The sequence below is a fragment of the Salarias fasciatus genome, chromosome 7 (assembly GCF_902148845.1).
Source record: "Salarias fasciatus chromosome 7, fSalaFa1.1, whole genome shotgun sequence".
Lineage (NCBI taxonomy): Eukaryota > Metazoa > Chordata > Actinopteri > Blenniiformes > Blenniidae > Salarias > Salarias fasciatus.
Genome location: NC_043751.1, coordinates 17,419,565 through 17,443,550, shown reverse-complemented (window position 1 = coordinate 17,443,550; position 23,986 = coordinate 17,419,565). Strand labels below are relative to the sequence as shown.

Below are 23,986 nucleotides of genomic sequence, written 5' to 3'. Positions count from 1 at the left end.
ACAAATAAATACAATCATTAAATTCAACGACAATTTAGGAAAATAAAGGATTTTATTTGCTTCATTGATATATTTTTTTAAAGGCTCACAAGCAACCTTCAAAATATTGTAAAAAACAAAAAACTTTTTTTTTTTGACTGGCTGAGTGAATTAAAGTGAATCATCTTTACTTAACTATGCACATACATCTTCAATGTCTATTATTTAAAACATATTTTTAAGTTAAAATAAAGGATTAGAATAAACAAAACAAAAAAAAAGGTCTCTAGCTTATTAAGTTTCGTCCCACAGTCGATGTAAGGTTCATATGATGAATGTATTATCTGTAGGTCTTAAGGTGAGCATGTGGACTGCTTTGTCTGCTCTGTGATTGGCTGGAGTCAAAGGCATAAACTGCCATCACATATGATCAGCTAGGTTCACTTCCAGCATCCATGATGTAGATAAAGTGTTGATAGATTAAACAAATGGTTGCAATATGTAATATATCGTAACATCACAGCTCAAGCAGTTACTCCTCCCTTTCTGAGTAAATCAATGTGATTGCCGGACACAGAAACTGGTTATACCAGAAAAGCACAATTCCACTGCTACTTATCAAATACTGTCTACTGAGAAGGAGATACACTAAGAACGTGCCATTTTTGTCATGAACCAAAAAATAATTTCCACAAAACACTGCCAGTGCAGACCTCTGGGAAGCTCACAGTCTCATCTAATTTCAGAGCAGCATACCTCCAAAGACTTTAAATTTTCTCTGTGTTTGGTGACCATTTCTCATAAACACAGATCCTACTAGAACACCTCTTTATTTCAGCTTGCGGGTGAATTATTCAAAGCTGTGTTGTCCATGTCTTTGTCTGTTTCTTCTGTTTGGGTTTCATTGTTTTCTTCATTGAACCTACAGGTTGTGTCCGTCTGTTCTTCGCCGTCACCGCATTCTGCCAGTATAACAAACACAGTTCAGTCGTGAAAATTATTGTGCAAAACTCCATTTCAGGGTACAAATAAAGAAAACTATCACAGTGTAAGATGTTGTGCATTACTGTAATCACACAATAACAAATCCAAGTGGTAAGAGTTGTACTGTTTCAAACATTTAATCATTGTGTTGTTACTGGCTTTACATTCATTATTCATGTAGGCTCACAAATCATGAAAGTAGGAAGAAAATGAGTCTTAATCCTGCAGGAAAACATTTTCACCAAGCAGTGAAAATATGCAAAAGCTTAAGCTTTTTATTTTTCCTAAAAGTATTGTGTAAAAAACAGTATAACAGAAAGAGAGATTTTGAAACAGGTCAGACTGGCACAAACCTGTCCTCCTTTCACCCTCTTTCTTCTCAGTGAGGAAGACTCGTTGCATCGTCAGCTTCTTGGCGGTGTGGCACATGTACTTAAGATCAGGACTATCAGCAGCTTTTCCTGCAGATAAGAAAGAAACATTAAACAAAGAAAACCCTTGCTGCAGAATTCATTAGATGAAAAGATAAACCAGAATATTACCTTTGTGTGGCACCTCCTCAAACAGCACACAGGTTCCTAAAGTATCTTTGAAGTGAGAAATAAATAGTTTTCACTTATAAAATCAATCTCAGGAGTTCATCCTTCATTTGTACTTGTGCTTCCATTTATAAAGCACAAGACCAATAGCTGATAGAGTTTAAAAAAATACATGATTAGTTCCTTCGACAATCAGGCACAAGTCACCTGAATCACACAAGAAGTTAGGAATATTATTTTTCTTGAAAATATTTTTTAGAAAGTTTATTCTCACCTTCATACTCGCCTGCAAACACATACTGTCCTACTTGCATCATGGGCCTCTCGCTGTCAATATCCTTGAACACAAATTGGTTATTTGCACCGCGAGCCCTGCAGTGATGTTTTCATCAAACATTTCACAACAGAAGACACGGAAATTGTAAAACAGTCTCACCAGTATCTTGCATGTGCTGAGACACTTGGACAGGTGCTCATTGTTAATGATGCCAGAGAGCTCCACCACAACCAGCTGCTCCTGAAGACACAGAAATGAAATATAATGACATTTTTAAAGGTCAAACAGACTCCCCCGCAGCACTGGGAGGCTTATAGCAAAAGTCTAAATCCCAAAAACATGGTTAAAAATGCTGCAATAAGCTCAGACTTCAACGTGGTGTCTGCAGGTGCTAACGTGTTAGCTCCATCAGGCTAATGCTGCCAACGTGATAAACACGGACTCGGCGATGCTATAATTTACCTCCTCTTCCCATTCCTCCTCCATGTTCAAACGTCTGAAATGAAAAGAATTGTGTCAATTCGACACTAGAGTTCTGTCAAAATAGCGAAAAACGCACATCAATCTTTTAAAAACAATGCTTTGATAGCTCTGCGACAGTACGGTGGCCGAAAAGAGACATTCCAGATTTTTATTGAGCGCCTGACCTGCTTACAGTTACAAGTTCCTCCGTTAAGGGGCGCTGTTGTTCAGTTTGACTTTTGACTGCCATGCTCCGTTATGGAACCATTCTCTATCTATCTATCTATCTATCTATCTATCTATCTATCTATCTATCTATCTATCTATCTATCTATCTATCCACCCAACCTAATCTACTAATGGCTGAATGCTTGAGTATGACATAATCTAAATATTGGCTACCTGTAGACAGACCCGTCTACATCTAACATTAATGTTATTAATGCCTCCTCGAAGAAAGAGAAAGGCATGGTGATGAGATGAGATGAGATGAAATGGTACGATACACTTTATTGATCCCCAAGGGGAGATTCATCCGTCGGAGGCAGGAGGCTACCAAAATGAAAAGAAGCTCGGATATCAAACCTGTTCAAAACAAGAAGAGAAACAGAGGCATGCAGGGGGTGATTGCCTGGTGAGAATGACAACGGTGTCAGTACAAATCAAAAGTATTGAGAACAAACTAATTTAGGAACAGCCAACAAAAAAGATGGAATTTTGAGTTTTAACAGAAGTGAAGGCCTCTGTAAGATAGTATGGAGGAGGCCTTCAGCAATCAGTTTCTGAAAGACACTCGTGGTGGGCAAACAATCCCACCTTGAAGTCTGCTGTAATAAAAAAGCATTTCAATCTACAAAATGATGAACACAGAATGAAAATGCATCTATTGTCTCTGTAATCTAGGGATAGTGACAACAGTTATTTGATCAAAACATTTTAATTTTCTCAGGGAACGATGCCTAAAAGCCTGCCTAAATTTCACCAAAACAATTATGAAGCATCTGGAACGAGTATTGAAATTTTGTGTAACTCATTCACCAGTCAGCTGTTGGGATTTTTCAACATTTTTGTTCACAAAATGCCTCACTGCAAGTCTGCAGAATTATTTGAAACATTATTTGAACATCCGAAATAAAATCATATTTTTGCTCTTATTCTGAGCATTATGTATTGATCGTTGAAGGAAGTATCTCTTTTAGCTTGTTCTCTTCCGCCCAGGGGTCAGAGATCAGAGTCCGCCTCAGCGCCGCCGGCTGGGAATCATCTTTCCACCCGGGACCTCTCAAGACCAGGCTTCTTCTTATTCACTGCTTTGTTTGGGAGAAAATATTATTGGCATTTTATGCAAACACAACAATGATACATTTTTTTTAGGCTATTTCAAATCAGTTGGCAGTCAGCTACCCTGAGCAATAGATGTCATGGAAATTGTACAATCCTGGATCTTGCTTTTGAAGATGCTGTGAGTCCTTTTCTCCAGAGAGCGGGTTTATCTGATGCAGTGAACTGCAGTAACACTGACCTTGTTTAACTCGTGGTGTTATAGTCAGCATGTCAGCTGGCAGATTTGGGAAATCTGACCAAGTCTCAAGAAATTGTGGATTTAAGATAACGTCTTGCTTCTGTGGTTTCAAATACCGGCATTACATTCTGCTGAATTTGGTCACAACAAGAAATAGCAGAGTCTGGATTTATAAAGCCCCCAAAAAGGCAAGCATGGAGACACAGCCAGCATTTCAATTTATTTCATTTTCAGGAAAAAAAACAAAGGTAATTTTAATATGATATAATCACAGAACAATAAAAAGTATTGCATTACAATTTGCACGTCCACTATTACATATTTTACATTTTTCCCCCTCCATGCAGGTACCATGGAGCTGAGCAGGTGACTGTGGAGGTGTTCAGATGCCGACAGTGTTTGCGGGCTGTGAATCGCTGTATAAATATAAAGCGTGTTGAGTCAGGCTGCGACTCACCCGCCGAGAGACAGAAAAAACATTTTGAATCAGAATCAGGCAAACCAAATTAACTGGGGGGTGCAAATACCCCCATGTGCCTTCTCCCTCCCCATTTCTGGCCTACCATCTATCTCTGGACCATGGTGGGGTTGTCATGTCGACCGGCCCACAAGTTACTATGACAACGGCTCAAGGGGAAGCACTTGCTAGGGAGGTTATTGCCTCCTTGGGGATGTAAGAAGGACAGGGGGAATGTGAGCACAGACAAAAGGACTTACAGACACCAAAAGGCACAAATGAAGGCAGAGGCCAAGTTACAGTGTGTTGGGGGGAAACGCTTTACATTTATAAACATGCAGAATGGGGCAGTGTGTAAATCAGAGCTGTCCCATTCAAGCTTTGAATTCTGTGCAAACTTTTCGCCCTCCTGGACTCGACCAGCACATGTACATGATGTATTACACTTCCTGCTCAGTGCCATACCCCGGGGCAGAAAGCGGCGGGGGCAAGGGAGGGAGTGACATTAAGGACCCTCCAAGGTGTCAGATGGTTCCCCAGCTTCCAGCACATTTCGTCATATAAATGTCATAAAGACAAGTTTGGAGTTTGGTAGGTTTTGGCTCTCTTCCTGCCTGGGGGGTATCGCAGTGGTTAATTGCCCCATTAGCAATGACAGGGTAAATTGGTGGAAGGGCTAACTGTATATTACAGTGAAAACAACAAACCCCTGGCATTCACCTGAGGGCATGAGAAACACGGTGCATTTTAGAGTGCGGCTTGCATGCGTTTGGGTGCGAGTAGGAGTGAGAGGAAATGTGTGTAAACTGTAAATGTAGGAGCACATGAGCTGGAAGAGTGGTAAAAAAAAAATTCAAATAAAACACTTATCTCCACGGAAATAAACTCACAATTCCAGTCACAGCGTGCCTGCTCGTATCTGTGCTCACTGTCTCAAAGGGTACATTTAAAATAATCAGCCAAAAATAATCAAGTGTTTTAGATTTTAATGGGGCAAAAAAAAATGACTTGAAGTGAGATTTTTCTCTTTTTTTTAATTGCACGTTTATGTGTGTATCAATTTTGCTGCACAGGTGGATGGGACATTTTCCTCACACCGACATCATGTGTTGACCTGCCCTTTTATTGTTCCAATTGGATGGAATGAAATGCACTCTGAATTCAAATAGGCAGAGAAATTTCAGCTGATAGGCAATAAAAATGACACAATTTTAATACCACTACGCGTCTATGACAAGGCTATTCTGACAAAATCCAAATAATCACAAAGATATCTCCCTATAAATCCTTTTTTTTACAAGCATTGCTCTCATGAAAAAAGAAAACAACGTCTCCAGATGTAAAAACATTTTGCATCATGTGTGAAAAACAGGCACTCTCCAAAACAGCTTGTATTAACGTTTTAAATTTCATTTTATCAAAACCTATAAACTCATGAACATCCATGCGCACCCCCCTCGCGCGCGCACGCACACACACACACACACACACACACACACACACACACACACACACACAGACACGCACACACGCACGTCTGGACAAGCGTTAAAATTATATCGCCACTCATTGACGTTGTCTTTTGTTCATAAAATGACACACTTAACTGCAGCATATAGCACGTGAAAATCCATGCAGTGCAAACAGACAACTGATTTATGTTTTTGATGACCTGCAATCTCTGATAATGCTCTATGCTCCTTTATTATTGGAAACACTCTGAAATCAGATGATCATTATTGGATGGACCACAGACGGGGCCCAAATCAATGAGCACTCTATTAATTGGTTAATTGCTCGATTGTTTTATGCAGGAAAATCATCAAACTGAACAAAATAACAGCACAACCGCAATGTCAGTTCACTGAAAACCAACATAAGGGGGGGGAAAAAAAATTAATATTCATGTAGACTTCTATATGCGACATGGCCCTGTGCGGTTGTTTCACGCAACAATGAGCTCATAGTATCCATACTGCATTTAATGCTATCACCTTATTTTCTAATCTCCTCTGGAAATAATAGGTTTAATATGAATATATATATATGTGGGAAAAAGAATCCTTAAAGGTGTGTGAAAGCACGACTGCAGTCTTCTTTTAACCTATCTAAAATGACAATACAATTGCTTAAAAGGACGAGGTGAGCTTTGACAATAAAGGGCTAAACAGAGAAGAAATGGATACTATTTGATCCCACAAATAAATGCAGTTTTCACCTTTTAAAATATGGACGATCGACAGATTGCACATCCAGCGTGAAATTCACAATAGTATTATCATAACAATGGAGCGGAGCAGCGAGGATGGGACGGCCGGACCCGACAAAAAAAGCCCCACTAAAGGTCTTGTGTGATATACCAAACAGGAGTGGACACGTCAGTTTGACTTGAAATACAAAAGCTGATATATTTCGCGTTCTCAAAGAATGAGAATACCAAACAACAAATAAGAATCCTAAAACAGAAGCCTCTGGATCTCAAAAAAGGGCATTAAAAAAAGCTGAAGATTGACAATAACACACATATTGCCGCAAAATATTGAACATTTTCTTTATTTCTGTGATTCAAATATTATTATTTTTAAATATCTCAGTGACCAAAAAATGCTTTACAAGCTTTAACTTTTGCAAATAAAGTGACATCTGCAGAAAAATTAGAGTATTTCAAAAAAATAATATGATTGCACTAATATGACACAGTACTTACGCTTGAACCTTTAACTTGTAGTTTATATGGATTAAAATGGCAATTTGGGATTCCTAAAACAAATCTCCAGGGCCTTGTAGCCTTGTAGAGGGTTTGTGTTTCTCTATATTGAATCTCGGTGGCATCGTCACATTTTGTGGCGGATTCCTTGATATCACACATTCTTCAATAAAAGAGCTTAAAATGCACCCGATTTTGTCCCACTCAATTTAATTCAACATTAATGCGATTTAAAGTCATTTGATATGTATTTAGTCGGAATTTGAGGTTTTTTTTTTTCCAGCTTTTCTTTTTCCTTTCATGGCTTTATTGAAACAGAAATTTCCTCGATGTCGATCTAAAACGGATCACAGTTACATTTAACCGCAGAGCCGCATCTGAGATGGAAATCCAACAATCCAAATGCAATTTCTTATACTTTTTAAAAATATGTTTCCCCCCTTTCTGTCTTTCTCTGCGTCTCCGTAGCCTCACCCCCTCCCTCCTCCCTCCCTCTCTCCTCTCGCTCTCTCGCGGAATCCTATTGATCCAAACGGGCTAATTAGCGGTGTCTGCGCAATTACGCACATGCGCACTAGGCGTAATCTCAGCCATTTTTTGAAGGAAACTAATTAGCAGGAATAAAGAGCCAAGTGTTTTTCCTCCCACAGTGATCAGAACTCATTCTACCTCTGGAGCTCGCACAAACCCCTCCGTCCCCCATCTTCTGTTTACTACAGCCTATATGTAGCTTTAATTACACTGTTGTTTGGTAACAACTTGGACCCCGCTGCTCTCTCTCCCTCTCCCCATTTTTTTTTCTTCCTGGCTCCGTAAAAACGCAGAGGATCATTCATAAGGAATGAGTGGACTCTCTGTACGATTATTTTCTGGACTACTACACATTCAGCGTGCGGAGCTTTGTACCAGAGTCGCTGCAGAAATGTAAGTGTTGTCATTTGTTTACGGTATTAAAGCGAGCCGGGAGGAAAGCAAAGCCGGTGGTGTGGGGAGGAGGGGATGTTGGGTCAGTGCAGCTTCCCAGTTCTCACAAATCCAAGCTTTTTGTCGGTCTGCCTGTGCATCGGGTCACCTGTTACTGGTTAGTGGACAGCGATCGCTCTCGGTTTATCTGGATCCGAGCGTGCTGTGGCGGGGAAGCAGGCACTGTAAACAAAGGCTGAAGTAGTCTGGAAGCTTGGCGGCTGGTCAGTTGACAAACACGGGGAGACGAGGAGTGAACTATATACTCAAGCCGCTGCTAGTCCCGTTTCTCCCAAAACAAGACTCGCTACTGGGCTCCCCGGATGGATAGAACAAAAAAAAAAAAAAAAAAAAAAAAACAACACCTTAGTGCCATTTACCTTGGATGTGTGCGCTCCGCTAGATCTCCACACAAAGCAGCTGCGTTAAGAAAAAAAAGAGTATTTTTCCACATCAAAGCGTGGCTGTCCAGCTCCTGTGATTGCAAACAATGTATGCTTTAGTAAAGTATAGGCACACAACTCTTCTCTGTCTGTTTCTCTCTCCCTCTCACACCCTTGTCTGTCCTTTCTCTCTCTTCGCAACGCACGCGCGCACGCGCGCGAACACACACACGCACACAAACACAGACGCACACACTCACACACACACACACCAGTCTATACACTTTTTCTTTTTTGTTCGAAATTTGGGGCGGAATGTGTGTTGCATCCTGCAGCAGGTCTCAACAAATAACAGTTGTTCCGCAGGTACTGATGTCCTGACAGTATTGGAAAACAGGCTTAACAAGAAGATACATGTTGGATTTCAGGTGTTCTGTCTGCTAAACAGACACCATCAGAATCATTTGCACAACAGGATGTATACACACACACACACACACACACACACACACACACACACACACAGACACACACACAGACACACACAGACACACACACACACACTGTTAAACGATGGTTTCCCGCACTTGTGATCAATAGAGAGCCAGGAATGCTTGTATAAATAGTTACATTGCCGATAGACCCTGGTTATTGATTGCAGTGTAAATGAAAATCTTTATCAGATTAGAGACTGTTCTCAGCTGCTGGCAGGCTGGCTCGGCCCCTCAGCACTCTCTGGCAGGACACTGGACAGCTGCAGTGGGCAAGGGTCTGTGGCCTGTGACATAAACACAGTACATTAAAGCACTATCAGAGAGCCGATATGAGCCATATATCTTAAAGCTGCAGAGAGAGGGGGGAGGGGGTGGCTGGAGGAGAGAAGGAGAGAAAGAGAGTCGGGGTGCTTAAGGAGGAGGAAGAGGGGGTGGCTTGGTTGAGGGAGAAGGTGAAAGGGTAGATTAAGGTCTCTCCTTGATTAAAAAAGGTCAGTAATGAGATTGTGGGGTGCACACACAGACTAACAGAGATGTATCTGTCTCACACCAGCATTCATCTGTCAGTCAAAAGCTGCAATGAGCAGAGTTATGATTAATTTTCTTCGGGGAAGACTCTGTTGCGATGCATTATCATGCTGATGTGATTCAGATTTTTTTTTCGTCTGCAGCCTAATGCTAAAGTTTTGGAAATTTTAATTGCTTGCATGATTAAAAAGCAAACCTATATTTTCATATCTTTGAATATCAGCATCAACATCAGCAGGTTTTTTAAAAACACATAAAAATTTTTGTTTTTTAAAACTTTCTCCTGATACTGACAACCCCATTCAACTGTAAGAGGGGATTAATTGCATTATATTACTTTAGTGTGTTATATATATGACTGTGATAAATGTATACTAGGGCATACAGGATAAAATACAACTGACAGGTAAAGCGGTAAAACCAAAACATACTGGAATCACACATATTTTCAAAAAATGACCCTCATTTTATTTAATGCTTAAATGCATAATATGAAAAACTGAAGAAGCTTCACGCGTCTTGTGTGATTACACATTATTTTCTTAATTTTCTGAGTCCCTGTTTTTGCACAGTTTGTTGCCGTATAATATCAATCCACTAATAGCCAGCAAAAGATGAAGGCACCAATATCCAGCTTTGAAAAGTATTCCTTTTTTTTCCGCTTTTATCTAAGTGTGGCGATTTAGTGGAAGCCCTTTAGCTCAGAAGCATTCAGTTCTTTATTTAATCCTATCCCCTGAGGAATATTATAGACCTCCTGCGTAGCCTTTACCCGCATTCCTCCACCTAGTTTAGCGCTGATGCTATTGATTTTCCCATTAAGGGCTAACGCTAACCCCTGGGTAACCAGCCTCTGGAATGCACACTGTGAAGAATGTATTGAACAGATGCTATCCAGGGACTCTGATCAATGCCTCCACTGTTATGCAATATTATTTACCTGACTCATGTATTTCATTTTGTCCTCTTTTCTGCTTCTTTTTTCCTGCTCTCTGTCTGTCTTCCTCTGTATCTGAAACGTACAGGTGGGGTAGTGATGTGTGGCAGCTGTAGCCTCTGGTATGGACAGCAGTGAGGGAGGAGGAGGGGATGGAGGGGGGGGAGAGGAGAGAGATGCTGACCTCAGTCCCCAGGCTTTATCTCTTCCTCTCCTGACCCTGGCGGTCGTTCCTGAGCAGGGGTCACCCTCTCATACCTCAGCCATGGCCCCTGCCAAAGAGCCCATGACCCTGCCCCGGCAGGGGAAGGAGGGCGCAGAGGGGTCCCAGGCTCAAGAGGAGACCCGGGGAGGCGAGCAGCAAGAAGGAGGCCGACATCCACGGGAGAACGGAGTGCGTCAAAAGCCGGGGATGAAAGAGGACTTCGGGGAGGGATATTTGTCAGGGCAAGAGAAGGAGGAAGGGGAGGCGCATGTAGGTGTGAGTGAGGCAGTTACAGGGGGCCTCCCAGCAGCCCTCAGCAGCAGAGGCAGCGAGGAGGAGAAGGAAGAGGAGGAGGCCATCTCAAACCAAAGCCAAACCAAATCCAAATGTTCTTTATTACCTCAACAGAGCCAGCACAGCTCTTCTTCCAGCACTGCGAAGGCCAGTGGCACACTCGACAGCAAAATAGCCGCCTCTCCAAAGCCCTCCCCCACTCCTTCCTCCTCTCCCAAGCCCTCCCCTTTTCTCTCCATCTCTCCAAAGCACTTCAATTGTCCGTCCTCCTCTTCTGCCCTGCTGAGCGAGACAGAGGTAAAAGACATTAAGGGAGATCAGGGCTGGATTTCTGGGTTTCCTCAGAGCTTTAGATCCCAGCAGTCTTCTCTGGCTTTTCCGCTGGCAGGTACGGAGCCTGCCAGCACACCTGCTGAGGATGATGGGCTGGCAGGGGTTCCTCACTCTTCCATTTCCAATGGAGATGGTGCCAAAGCTCCAGAACCAAATGACAGCCAGACAGACACAGAGGTGGATGAAGAGAGAGACAAAGAAGGAGAACAGAAAGAAGCTGTCCCTAAAAACCTCAACCAAGACCTCTCTCCAAATTCACTGACGAGTCACATGACCATAATGCACTCACGCAATTCCTGCAAGACCCTGAAATGCCCTAAGTGTAACTGGCACTACAAGTCTCAACATACGCTCCAAGTCCACATGAAAGAGAAACATCCAGAAACGGGAGGCCAGTGTGTATGCGGCGCTTCTGGCGGAAAGTGTGTGTGCGGAGGCGGAACACGAGGCGTGTGTGGGTACTGCAGTTCGGGAAAACCCCATCCTCGCTTGGCCCGAGGTGAAACCTACGCCTGTGGATACAAGCCCTACCGCTGTGAGGTGTGTGACTATGCTACCTCATCAAAAGGCAACCTCAGCATACACATGCAGTCGGATAAACACCTTAACAACGTTCAGAATGGGGGACACTCCAACGGTCACATGCACGCCTCTCACGTTACCAACAACAGCAGCTCGTCCAACGGCCACGCGGCGGACGAGCAGGCCTACAGCAAGCTCCCGCTCTCTATTTCCACGCCTTCTACCACCCAGCCTGCCAAGCTCACACCACCCGCACACACCCACTCCCACGGTAAGCGGTGGCGGTGCGACGTGTGCGACTACGAGACCAGCATCGCTCGCAACTTGCGCATACACACAACCAGCGAGAAACACACACACAACATGCTCCGGCTCCAGAGAGGCTACTATCTGTCTCACTGCCGGAGCCTTGCCCCACAGCTTAAGCACCTCCAAAACACAGGTTAGTAGTATAACACATATTTGTGCAGACATTAACAAGAAGGCTCGAAAAGAATCAACATTTTGATTGATGGCTTCTCTCTCTTCCAGGTGCTGAGCTCTCCTTGAATATGCGGCTGACCAGCCAACAAGTCGCAGAACCGCCAGTCACTCTTGGATCAACACTGACTCCCTCCCCTTCCCCTTCTCCCTCACCCCCTCCAGCTCCCTCTCTCTCCCCCACCGGACCCCTCTACCAGGGTGTGTTCCAATGCCTTGTCTGCTCCTGCTTTTCATCCGACAGCCTCGAGTCTGTTGAGCAGCACCTGAACGCTCCCCGCTCCTTGCCCCAGTCTGAGTGGTGCACCCTCGTCGCCGGCGGCTGCCACTGCAGGCTGTGCGGCTACACCACCCCGCTGAGGGCTAACTTCTCCCTGCACTGCCAAACTGACAGGCACCGCACCCGCTACCAGCTCGCCGCTCACCTCCACGAGGGTGGAGACAGGGGTCAGGAGGGGGCAGCCCTCATTGCGAAGGGCAACGCCGTCCAGCTGCGGTGCAACCTGTGTGACTACGTGACCAGCAGTTTAGAGAAGCTAAGAGGGCATTCCCTGAGTTCACACCACGAGGCAAGCGTCCGGGTTTACAGAGTGAGTACAGAGAAAGAACTTGAAAGCAAACAACAGCACACATTAAGTGTGTTTGCAATGACATTTACTGTTTTTTTTATTATTTGTAGTTCTTGCAGCAGTATGACGGTGAAGTTGATGGAGGTTCGTGGCTGTTCCACTGTCTTCTATGCAACCACTCCTCCTCTTCTAAGCTCCAAGTACTGAAACACAGTCAAACCCCGACCCATCAGCAGAGGGAAGGGCTACTGCAGCTGCAGCCGATGGGCGGAGAGGAGCTGGCAGCCATTTTCACCATCAGGAAAATTCCCGATGGCAACATAGGTGAGGATATGAACGGTGTGGGTTTATTTGATTTCATGTGGCATGCGGTTGCTGACGTCAGAGTGCAGACAGGGGATTAAGATGAAAAGAGGGAGAAAATGAGTAATGGCTGTGGCTGAGATATTGATCAGACAAAGTGATTAGTCGATGCACATCCTTGTTATATCCCAAATCGCCCCTGACAACAGCTAACTAGCACCTGCTAATCAATGGACCGATACGAATCCCCTGGACAAAGATTATGGGAGATGGAGGATCGTCCCTCTTCAAGAGTCATTTTAAACAATAACATTCTGTTGTCTGAGGTGTGTGAGCAGCATCCATTACGCGTAGTCCATCATTTTATTTGCAGATTAAATATTTCCTGTGATTTGGTGCTGTGCAGATTAAGACTTATTGAAGTGAACTCATGTGGTGTAAGTCCATATTACCCCTACTCCACCTCTGAGGGGCATCTAATGTAGAATCAATACTTGATCGATAGTGTATAGAGGCAAGCATGAAGAATGAAGTGTTGTTCAACGACATTGGTCTTTTTGAGGGATGTTATCCAGAGAATAATATAAACTACAATTAGTGGGATAGTTTGTGGAAACAACACAGTATAATAGCACTCTGTTTGCATAGCATAATTACTTGTCTTTCTCTCAGGAGATCCTATTGAAGATATGGAAACTCCCTGTGAGACCAGCACTGCTCCTTTGGACATAACCAAAGACTCATATAATGCGGGGGCAAATAACATTTCAGAAGAAACAGGTGCTTATAATCGTTTAAAAAAAACAAATTAAATATACTTCAAATAGAAAAACAAAAATATGAACAATAAACATTTTCAAAATGTCTTTACATTATTTTTAGTGCAAGAGGAGACAAGGAGGGAAGAAACAGAAATGAGGGAGTCAATGCCCTCAGTCAAGCGTCCATCCCCTGAAAGCGGGGAAATGGAAAACGTCATCTCAACCAAACGGCCCAGAACACACCAGCAAAATGAGAACCAGCAGGTGAGCAGTTGACACACACACTTTAATAATTAAAGCAGGTCGACATGAATATAAAATGTACCGACAGACACAATAATTGAAGTTTTAAATCAGAAGACATGGCACATTCCTGTCTAATCTCACAGACACATGCAGACCTATGTTGTTTTGCTTTCTCCTAACTGAATGTTTTATTAATTTTATTTGACTTCTCTTTTTTTTCTCTCTATTACCTTTTCTCACTTTTAGACTGTCCAGTGCCCTTTGTGCCAGGTTAAAATCCCATATGTACACCTTCGACAGCATCTCACACATGTGCACAGTGTGGCCCAAGACTGTGTCGACAAACTCATCAGCACAGTAAGTGTACACTACTGCGCATTTGTCGTATTTACATTCGTCAGGAAGCAAAAGAAAATGAGAAGGCAAAGTATGGGGGATGGGGGGAAAGTGAAATGTAGGGAGACAATTCCATTAAGAAGGCACCAGAGAGAAAGGCAGTGCTTTTTTTTAATGCATGTTTAAGTAGCTCCCCGCTATCATCTTTGATGCAGCCCTGCATTTGGTGTGTGTGTGTGTGTGTGTGTGTGTGTGTGTGTGTGTGTGTGTGTGTGTGTGTGTGTGTGTGTGTGTGTGTGTGTGTGTGTGTGTGTGTGTGTGTGTGTGTGTGTGTGTGTGCGTCTTTTAGAGTGGAAGAGAGAGGGTTTGACTGAGTGAGTGAGGGAAAAGCCAGTCTTTCTATAATGCATGTTTAAGTAGCCCTCTATTACCAGAAGTGCAGTCAAGCTAAAAAGGGGCCCCCATGCTTTTTACTGTGTCTCTCCAACTAACAATGACCGGTCATCTATCCACATCACCATCCTCCATCTCCCTGGCCTGTATGCTAAGTGGCCTTTGTCTCTTGCTCTCTTCCCTCCACTTCACTGACTGCTTTTCACCCTTTCTACCCTCTGCTGTCCCTCCTTCCCCCCCTCTAGCGACTCCTATCATTCCTATTCTGCAATTTCTGTCCCTGCCCCTCCCTTTCTGTCTCTCCAAAGCTCTCTCTCAATTTCTTATGCGTCACCCCTCCCTTACTCACTGTCTTTCTCCAAAGCAGTTTTTTTTGTTCATTGCCCCGCACTTCCTCCCTCCCTCTCCCTACTCTCTTTTTCATATTCTGCTCCCCTTAGCCCCCATCCTCTCTCCAACCCCTCCCTCACTCTCTCTGATAGTAATTGAGGTTCATTAATTCAGACTGAGGTGATGATGGCCATTATGTACCTTGCTTTCCAATTACGCTCTCTAGATTAAGCCTGACCTTCAGTTTTCTCTGCAGTGTGTGTGTGTGTGTGTGTGTGTGTGTGTGTGTGTGTGTGTGTGTGTGTGTGTGTGTGTGTGTGTGTGTGTGTGTGTGTGCGTGCGTGCGTGCGTGGCCGTTCTTCTCTTTCGCTCTTATGAAGCTGTAACGCAGAGAAAACTCTTGTCATGTAAATCTCATCTTTGACTGTCTGTCCTTTCCTTGGGGTGGCTAGCTGTTCGCGTAGATATACTATTTGCTCTCATTGCTTGAAGCTGTGGGGATGGAGGTTTTCTATATGAAGAATGATTTTAAATAAATTCATTATTCAGCTCAGTAAAGTTTTATTAAACCCTTGGGGCATGTTGGAGGGTGTCGTAGGAACTGAAGGGCAGCCCCATATATCTCAGCCATGTATACTTATTAACAAATTGATGTGCCTTGCTGCTTATACTGCTGTGCAGGCAGGTGCAAGATGTAACGATACACTTTAATGTTTTATGATATCAGTATGGAGAGAGCATGCACTCTGTTTATACATCTCGATATTTGCTCGCTATTATACTGTACAATTAAACATGTTTTATTCATCATGTTGGATTAGGAAAACATGGCAATGTCCCTTATTTCTTTTGTTATAAATTGATAAACAACACTGAGGCAATGGAAATTACGGATGGCCAAAACTGACAGAGAATTACATTTTCTTTCTTCCAGGTCACACCATCTTTGGAACAACGGCAGCCTCAGCTGGAAACCGAACTGCAGGCAGACACGTGTGCAGATGAAATTCAGAAAAATAAAACCACAAACAATACCAATGCAAACAATTCCCATACTGCTGATTCCACCGCCTCAACTGAATCACAGAAAAACAAAGGTTGGTGTAGAATGCAGAATGAAGCGGACCTCAATTTAGACACCAATTCAGGAAGCAATGCTTCCATCATCATATGATAATCATGTTACTGTGAAACTTTGTTTGTTTGACCAGTGTTGTATGATTAATTAAATATTTATTGTTCTTATTTTTGTGCATCTCTAAGGCATTTCAGAGGAGAACACTGAGGGAGATGTAGCCGCACCCAAAGATGTCACAGCTCTTCTCACTCCACCCCTAGAAGACAACACCAGTCACCCTTCCAATGGTAGAGTGGCTCCTCAGTCCCCGACTCAGATCCCCCCTTCCTCCCCGCCCACATCACCGCCCGGCGACCCCCCTCCACTTTCTGATCGCCATGGTTACCGGTTCCGTTGTAGCAGGTGCAGCTTGGCGTTCCCTACTCAGGAGAAACTCCAACTGCACTGGCAATACCATGCCATGAGGGCGGCGACAGAGTGTCCCCTATGTTCCAGACAATGCCGCAGTCAGGAGGCCCTGCAGCGACACATGCAGAATACACACTCACAGCTGGATAACACACAGGGACAGAGTTCACTCTTGCCGCCACATTTTGTGCAATACATGGAACAAAACAAAAATTCAGTTCAACAAGATTTTAGTCTGTCACCTCAAGTGGGTCAAGAGGCAGGAGAAGGTGAGGATGAAGATATAGATGAAGAAGCACTGAGCATCGAAGCAAAGGAGGAACAAAAAGATGTAAAAAATAAAGAGAGGGACATGGCCTCTGAAGGTGATGAAGGTGAGGAGGATTTACCTGAGCCAGAGAAAGGGCCTCAAGAGGAGATCCTATCAGAAAGAAATCCCAGCTCTCTGGTCAAAAAGAGCTTGAACCCCACAATGGACCGTTATCTAGATCCATCCAGACCCTATAAATGCACCATATGTTCAGAGTCTTTTACCCAGAAAACAATTCTTTTGGTCCACTATAACTCTGTATCCCATCTTCACCGGGCAAGACGAGCGCTACAGGACTCTGGCACTAGTGCTGCTGCCCCAGAGGCTCTCCGCGGGCCAGATCCCAGACCTTATCGCTGCCGACTGTGTGGTGTAGGCTATAGCCAGAGCTCCACACTTGATATACACCTTCGCTCTGTCCTTCATCAAACAAGAGCCCGTGCTGCCCAGAACCCAGCTCCACAGAACACAGTGTCTTCTGCAGCTGTCTCAGTGTCAGCCCCAAACACACTTACAAGCAGAGAAGATACATCCAAGAATTTGCCGAAGAGGCTCGATGGAGCAAACTCTTCAGCCTCTTTGTTAGTCAGTTCTGGCTCAGTAGTTGAGGCACAGCCTACTCTCGCTAACCCAACAGACAGCCAGCAGGCAAAAAAAAGAGTGGCAGAGCTTCTAGCATCAAGAAACCAGCTGATGCTACTACAACAGCAGCAAATAGCCCAGGCACAAGTCCAGGCTCAGTTACAACAGCACACGGCTCTGCTTCAGTCTCAAGTGATGCAACACCTTCCCTTAGGGCCAGAGAATCTTCTCAAACAACACTTCTCTCTGGCGCCAGATAACTTGCTCTCTTTACAACAGCAGCTTCTTCTCCCTTTTTACTTGTCAGGAGACATTAACCTCAACCCAGAGTTAACCACTAAAAGCCTGGAACTCAGCCACTCCTATCCCAACCCTATCTCAAAAGAACAGGTCAAAGCTGAGAGTAAAAAAGAATCCCAAACAGATGAAAAACAAACTCAGAAGCAAAGTTTAAATTCATTTGTTAGCCAATCAAAAGATAATTTGCAGAGTGAAGCAAAGGTTGATGAAGTCTGCAGTGGACCTACCATAACCCAAATGGAAAGAGAACCAAACAATTCTAATATTGTGGAAGGAAAAGAGCAAATGCCTGTTTCTAGTAAAACTGAGACACAAAAAGAAGAAGCAGTTCCTTCCTCTCTGAATGTTGGATTACAATGTCCTCCTCCCAGAGTGCCCTATGCTGCTGTAAATGGGGAGCCTCTCAGAGCTCTACTGCAGAGCTATGGCTATGAGTTAGCCATGCAATACATACAAAATAGACACAGACACCAGCAGCAAATGGCAACTCAATTAATACCAGAGGAGCAAGAATGCTTCAATGTGAACAAAATTGAAGTATGTTCGGTGGAGGAAAATTATGAATTGAATAAACTACTAAATTGCAAAGTGGAAGGTTATCAGGACAACAATGGCATGGAAGAGAATTTAAAGATCGATGAATTCCCAACAGAAAAAAAGGAGAACAAAGATGAGGAATCAGCACAAAATGAGAAAAAATGCTGTGAAAAAGGAGAAAAGTGTCGCGACTGTGGCAAGCTTTTTTCAGATGCCCTGATTTTAAAAAGTCACCAGGAGTATATTCATAGAACGCTGTTTCCCACTGCTATGCTGGAGAGGTTTTCCAGAGAATACCGACTGCAATATGATCAGATGTACCCACTAACAAAGACTAACTCTGGGGATAATTCCACAGTTTGCCCTCAAACTACAGCGCAGCCTACAGCCACTTCCTCAGAATCAGAACCAGCACCAGAATCGACTAAGCCACCAGTTAAAACCCCTGAACCCACACCCATGTCATCAGATTCAGATCCCACAGCCAAAGTAGGTTCCCCAGTTGAAGATCAAGCGCCAGCAGCTCCTACACCATCATCTACATCTTCTCCTTCTCAAAGTCAAGAGAGTAGACAACAAGAGTCACCCCTTCCAAGCACATCTTCTACAGCTACCACATCCTCCATCCCTCTTGCCCTACCGAAAATACCTATGCTTCCTCTATCCCTGTCTCAACTTCCTATACCCCCTCTATCTTTACCGAAGCTTCCCCTCCCGCCAATACCTTTTCCCATGGAGCTGCCTCTTATTCCACCAGTTGTAATGCAGTCAGTAGCTTTGCAGCCCCAATCTTGGTTGGACTCAACTGTTAACCCTGAATTGGCAAAACTCTACCAGTCGCAACTAAACACTGCACTGTTAGGGCAGCAGCCACAGCTTAGTCCTGCTTTGTTAGCTCAGCAACCACAACTCAGCCCAGCTTTGTTAGGTCAGCCTCAACAGATCAATCCTCCCTTGCTGGGTCAACCTTCTCAATCGACTCCAGTCCAAACAGGACAGCAAAACCAAGCCAGCTCAACAGTTCTTGAACAGCAGGGTAAAAGGACCCGTACACGGATCTCAGAAGAACAACTAACTGTTCTAAGGAAACACTTTGACATCAACAGTCTCCCCAGTGATGATGAGATTAACAAGATGTCCACTTTGTCAGGACTGCCTCACAAAGTCATCAAACACTGGTTCCGTAATACCCTATTCAAAGAACGCCAGCGAGACAAGGATTCCCCTTATAATTTCAATAACCCTCCAACAACAGCTTTAGAGGAGTCCAAAGAGGATGTTGTGCAAAGTCAGCCTCTGACGCTTTCACCTTGTTCACTGTCACCAGGCCTCCCTGTAAACACCGGCCCACAAACCCAGTCAACAGATTTCTTTCGAGGGGAGCCCAATAGGGGTCGACGATCTTCCCGTACCCGCTTCACAGAGCAACAGCTGGAGACCCTGCAGGGGGTGTTTGAAGCCACTCCCTACCCCAGAGAGGAAGAGTATGACAGGCTGTCTGCTCTGTTGTCTCTTCCTAACAGAGTCATTGTTGTATGGTTCCAAAATGCTAGGCAGAGAGCCCGCAAAAATCAAGACAGGGGGACAGATGATGTATTAGAAGGCAAGAACCTGCTTGACTGTGTACAGAGAAGTGGCAGTTATAAGAATGACGACGATAACCAGTATAACACCTGTGAGGATGACGGACAAGGTGACTCTCATAATGAAAACTCCTTGGATCTGACTTACGAATATTATACCAACCCTGAATCACCTGCCCTTGATTCCACCACCCAATACACAGACAATGACCATAAAATAGACCAAGCAGAACCAACACTTGCTGTGAGTAAACAAGAAGATAAAATTAATCTCCCTCAAGCTAACAAGAACCCCACTTCTGTTGAAACTCAGAATGAAATTTTACATGCGGACCTTCAGGATAAGGAAGTGAAACCTTGCCCACAACCTGAAACCAAGCCGCTGCCAGATTCTACTCCAAAAAAAACAGAGCCTCCTACCGCCTGCACTTCACAAAAAATGTCCACTATGTTGTCCGCTATGTCTCCTTTGGATCAGAGCCAGTCATGTAGTGTTACCTCTGATCAAGCTCTTGAAAAAACCACTGAGGCATCATCCTGCCTTCCCTCTGCTACAGAGACTGAAAAGAACCACACTCTGATGCCTGATGCCACAGCTTGCCTAGCCACTGAAACTCAGCCACCATCTAAGCTTCCCACTCAGCCTCAGTTCCAGTGCACTCTCTGCCCACTATCTTTGCCATCATTCCAACTGTGGCAGGAACATCAGACCAGACACCTCCTGGCAGCTCAGTCACAGGTACAACTCCTGCACTCTGGCTTCACAGATAGAACCATGCCTTATATGATGCTACACCCAAACCATTCCTTAATGGCCAGTCAAATGCTTTCAGGGGCTATGTCCCAGATACATCCCAATCCCACACATCCCATGATTTCACATTTAAACAGCTTACAAATGAAGAACACTCTTTCTGATCACTCAAGCAACGCTCTTTCTAGTTCCCTGACGCCCTTAAAGCAGAATCCAAAACATTTATCGGACACCAGTTTTGAAGGTCACAGGGGCAGTCGAGAGGTTGAGGAGGAGCACAGAAGGGATAAACGTCAGAGAACCACGATCACACCAGAACAGCTTGAAGTATTGTATCAGCGCTACAGCTTGGACTCCAACCCCACCAGAGGAGTCCTTGAGAGCATTGCACGAGATGTTGGCCTGACAAGACGTGTGGTTCAGGTACTGTATAGCTAAGAGGTCAGAGTAAACAAATTACCAATTGACCAATTTTTGTCATTTTAAAACTTTTTTCTTGTGTCTCCGGCAGGTCTGGTTTCAGAATACACGAGCTAGAGAGAGGAAAGGACAGTTCCGGTCAATGGGGCCAGGATCCAGTTTCAGCTTGGGCTTGAACCATCTACGTTGCCCATTCTGCAGGGCTCTCTTCAAGGTGAAGAGTGCTCTGGATGCCCATATGAGGTCACGCCACTGGGCAGAAGCTGAAAGAGCAGGTTACAACCTCTCGATTAACAATGGATCCAACATGCAAGCTGGACAGCCTATGTCGTCACTCATGGATCGACCAGGCCCATCTATCTCTTCTAACCCCATCCATAACCCTGGCTTCATCATCGGCAGCAAAGAGTTAACTATGAAGCCAACTGTGACTTCTTTGTCTTCAACTACTAATCTTAATGACCCTGAGGAGGATGATGATTATGAGGAAGATGATGAGGAGTACCCATGTGAGGAGAGCTCTGGCATGGCTGACCAAGGCTCTCCTAGTCCTGAAGGATCTGGTGGAACAAGCTCAGATTGGGGTGAGACACAAAGTGTGCAGCCGCACCACCATCAGCAGCGCCAAAGGACACAAATGAGCCACTTCCAGATACTTCAACTCAAAGACTTCTACAGGAACCACCGTACACCAAATCGGCATGAGTGTGAGACACTGGGCCAGGAGTTAGGTCTGCCTCACCGAGTGGTCCAGGTACCAGTTTCAAATAATTCAGACATATAGTAATGTACTGTAGCTTTTTTTCATTAAGAAAATAATCTATTTACATACTGTACATGGAGTTATTTTTTTTTCTTCTAATAGCTAATGCCTCTTGTTTTTAATGTTTTTGTAGGTTTGGTTCCAGAATGCCAGAGCTAAGGAGAAAAGGGCCAGAAGCCTGAGCTCTGACTCTGCAGAGAGGGAGCAAGCTGAGCTGTCAGCAGGAGCAGGGGAGAGAGATAGAGCTTAGAGAGGCTAACTGCTTCCTTTGGCTGTATTCTCAACATAAAAAAAGAACTCTCCTGCAACTGCTGTCAACCTATAAACATATCCCTTATCCACTTGCTGCCAAACCTGGTAACCTGAACACCCCAAAGATGTGGAGCTGCAGTGGCCCAAAGAGCAACTCTCTCAACTGAAAGTGGGAGAGATCCAAAACAGAGTCCTCTCTACCACAGCTTTTCCTCATTTCATACCGTTCCTTAACACTTTTCTGGTCTTTCCCTCCTTTTTGAAAAGAGCTCCCCTCCCTTTTCCGTCCAACATCTTACTACAACCAAACACCATCTTGACAAAAAAAAAAACCCAACCAGATGCCACAGAGGCCAAAGAGCATTCTCCAAGCATGTGACCTCACTGCCCAGCTAGACCTGCAGTCTACCTCTCAGTCTGCATGACAGACTCACAGTGGGCCCTCCACCAGACAGTGCTAGATGACTAGCTGTGTAGCATGTAGTGCCAGTCTGTGCAAGGCTGGAAAAAAGAAAATGTCAAAGAGATTTTAGTGTAAATAGAGAGCTCCAAAAAATAAACTTGAAGAAAAAAAAAACAGTTAACAGTGGAAGAAGAAGAAGAAAAGAAGAAGAAGAAGAGGAAAAAAAAAAAAAAACCTGACTAATACCCTTGAAATACACAGGGGGGTTTGCATAGAGCTTTTGTAAAGACTGACTCAGATTCCAAAGCTCATAACCAAAATTTTACATGTCTGTGGATTTAGTTTGAACATGTTTGTTTTCAATAACAAACTCCAGAGCTGACGTCTGTATGGTGAAGGAGTTCGATCTGCATCTGGCATAGGTAAACTGAGCACCAATGGACTGATATGGTGCTTGAATGCAGCTTCACCCTCCAAAAGCCAATGATGAGTCTTCTGTTGTACATGTACTCCTTCTATGTTCCTTTAGTGGATAACAGCCCAAATAGCACAGAACGTAAAGGCCAGTTTGTCCTAGGAAGGGCAAACTATTTTTTTATAGCACTCAACCATTATACTGTATATGAAAACTTTAACCAAACTCAAATTTACATTGTGTGTGTTTAGTAATAGTTTCTTAATATAAATCTTATGGATTGAGATGAACTGTCTTGCTTCGATAAAATAGTGTCATGATTGAGAAAAAAATTATGACCGCTTTGATATGTTCAGGCGAGGTGACTTACTGCCTTTCCGTTTTGTTTGAATATACCAATGGCTTACCAATGTTATGTGATTAATGTAAAGCTTTCTATGCTCAGGTCAACAGCTCAACATGGCTCTGCTTCAAATGGGATCTTAATACTGTACCTTTCTGTTTTTAAAACAGTTGAGGCCTGGTTTAACCTCGGACTAAGTATTAAAAAAAAATACCTACAAAAACATCTGTATTTCAAAGATTTGAGCTTTTCACCTCTGAGTAATAGATTGTTACAAAAAAAAACTTATTGAAACTAAAGTGTTTAATAGTGTGAGGGGTAAATGTACAGTATTTAGCTTTTGTATGGTTGACTCGAGACTTCATTGGATGTTTGAGACATAGCTCTCTTTTCCACTTACAGATGAGGAGCTACTGCGCAAAGCTGAGAAAAACTTTGGATGTTATTGATGTTATTTTTGTACACTTAATTTATTTTCCCTATTTCTCCCTCCCTACCTATTTACCACTTGTTCTCTCTACCTTTCTTCCTCAGTTCATTTGCAACCAGTCCTTATTCTATCTGTAATAATGATAATATAACAATAATAGCTAAACAATAATTAATGCTTTAAGACAAAAATCCAAAGACGTGATAATACTTTAACCATATGACCTACAAAAATAAGCGCTACTGTTTACTTGATGATGTATTGCTGTTTTTAAAGAAGGAAGGAGTCCCTGTATCTAAGCTACTGTTTTCTGCCTCTCATAAGCACACTGGAGACTGTAACCAAAACCCCAAACTAGAGCCATGGCAGTCTGTAATATAGCGGTTGAAGAGTTTTACTTCTCT

The 23,986-nt window shown here is 43.7% G+C and overlaps 2 protein-coding genes across 3 annotated transcripts; one reads left to right on the top strand and one right to left on the bottom strand.

Annotated features, from left to right (window-relative positions):
- Positions 1 to 39: 39 nt before the first annotated feature.
- Positions 40 to 8,444, bottom strand: gtf3c6 (general transcription factor IIIC, polypeptide 6, alpha). 2 transcript variants are annotated; one of them, XM_030096746.1, is made up of 8 exons: positions 8,271 to 8,444; positions 2,748 to 2,826; positions 2,242 to 2,275; positions 1,939 to 2,019; positions 1,777 to 1,840; positions 1,506 to 1,550; positions 1,317 to 1,424; positions 40 to 941 (listed from the first exon to the last, which is right to left on the bottom strand). In XM_030096746.1, the coding sequence occupies exons 2-8, from the start codon at positions 2,774 to 2,776 to the stop codon at positions 814 to 816; spliced, it is 489 nt and encodes a 162-aa protein (XP_029952606.1). In that variant the 5' UTR covers positions 2,777 to 2,826; positions 8,271 to 8,444; the 3' UTR covers positions 40 to 813. The 2 variants fall into 2 exon arrangements, with proteins under 2 accessions (XP_029952606.1, XP_029952605.1); XM_030096745.1 differs by lacking the exon at positions 8,271 to 8,444 and having other exon boundaries at positions 2,748 to 7,368.
- Positions 7,514 to 14,467, top strand: LOC115391590 (zinc finger homeobox protein 3-like). The gene is made up of 7 exons (XM_030095862.1): positions 7,514 to 7,851; positions 10,321 to 12,028; positions 12,118 to 12,656; positions 12,746 to 12,959; positions 13,611 to 13,718; positions 13,821 to 13,963; positions 14,192 to 14,467. The coding sequence occupies exons 2-7, from the start codon at positions 10,357 to 10,359 to the stop codon at positions 14,465 to 14,467; spliced, it is 2,952 nt and encodes a 983-aa protein (XP_029951722.1). The 5' UTR covers positions 7,514 to 7,851; positions 10,321 to 10,356.
- The last annotated feature ends 9,519 nt before the right edge of the window (positions 14,468 to 23,986 follow it).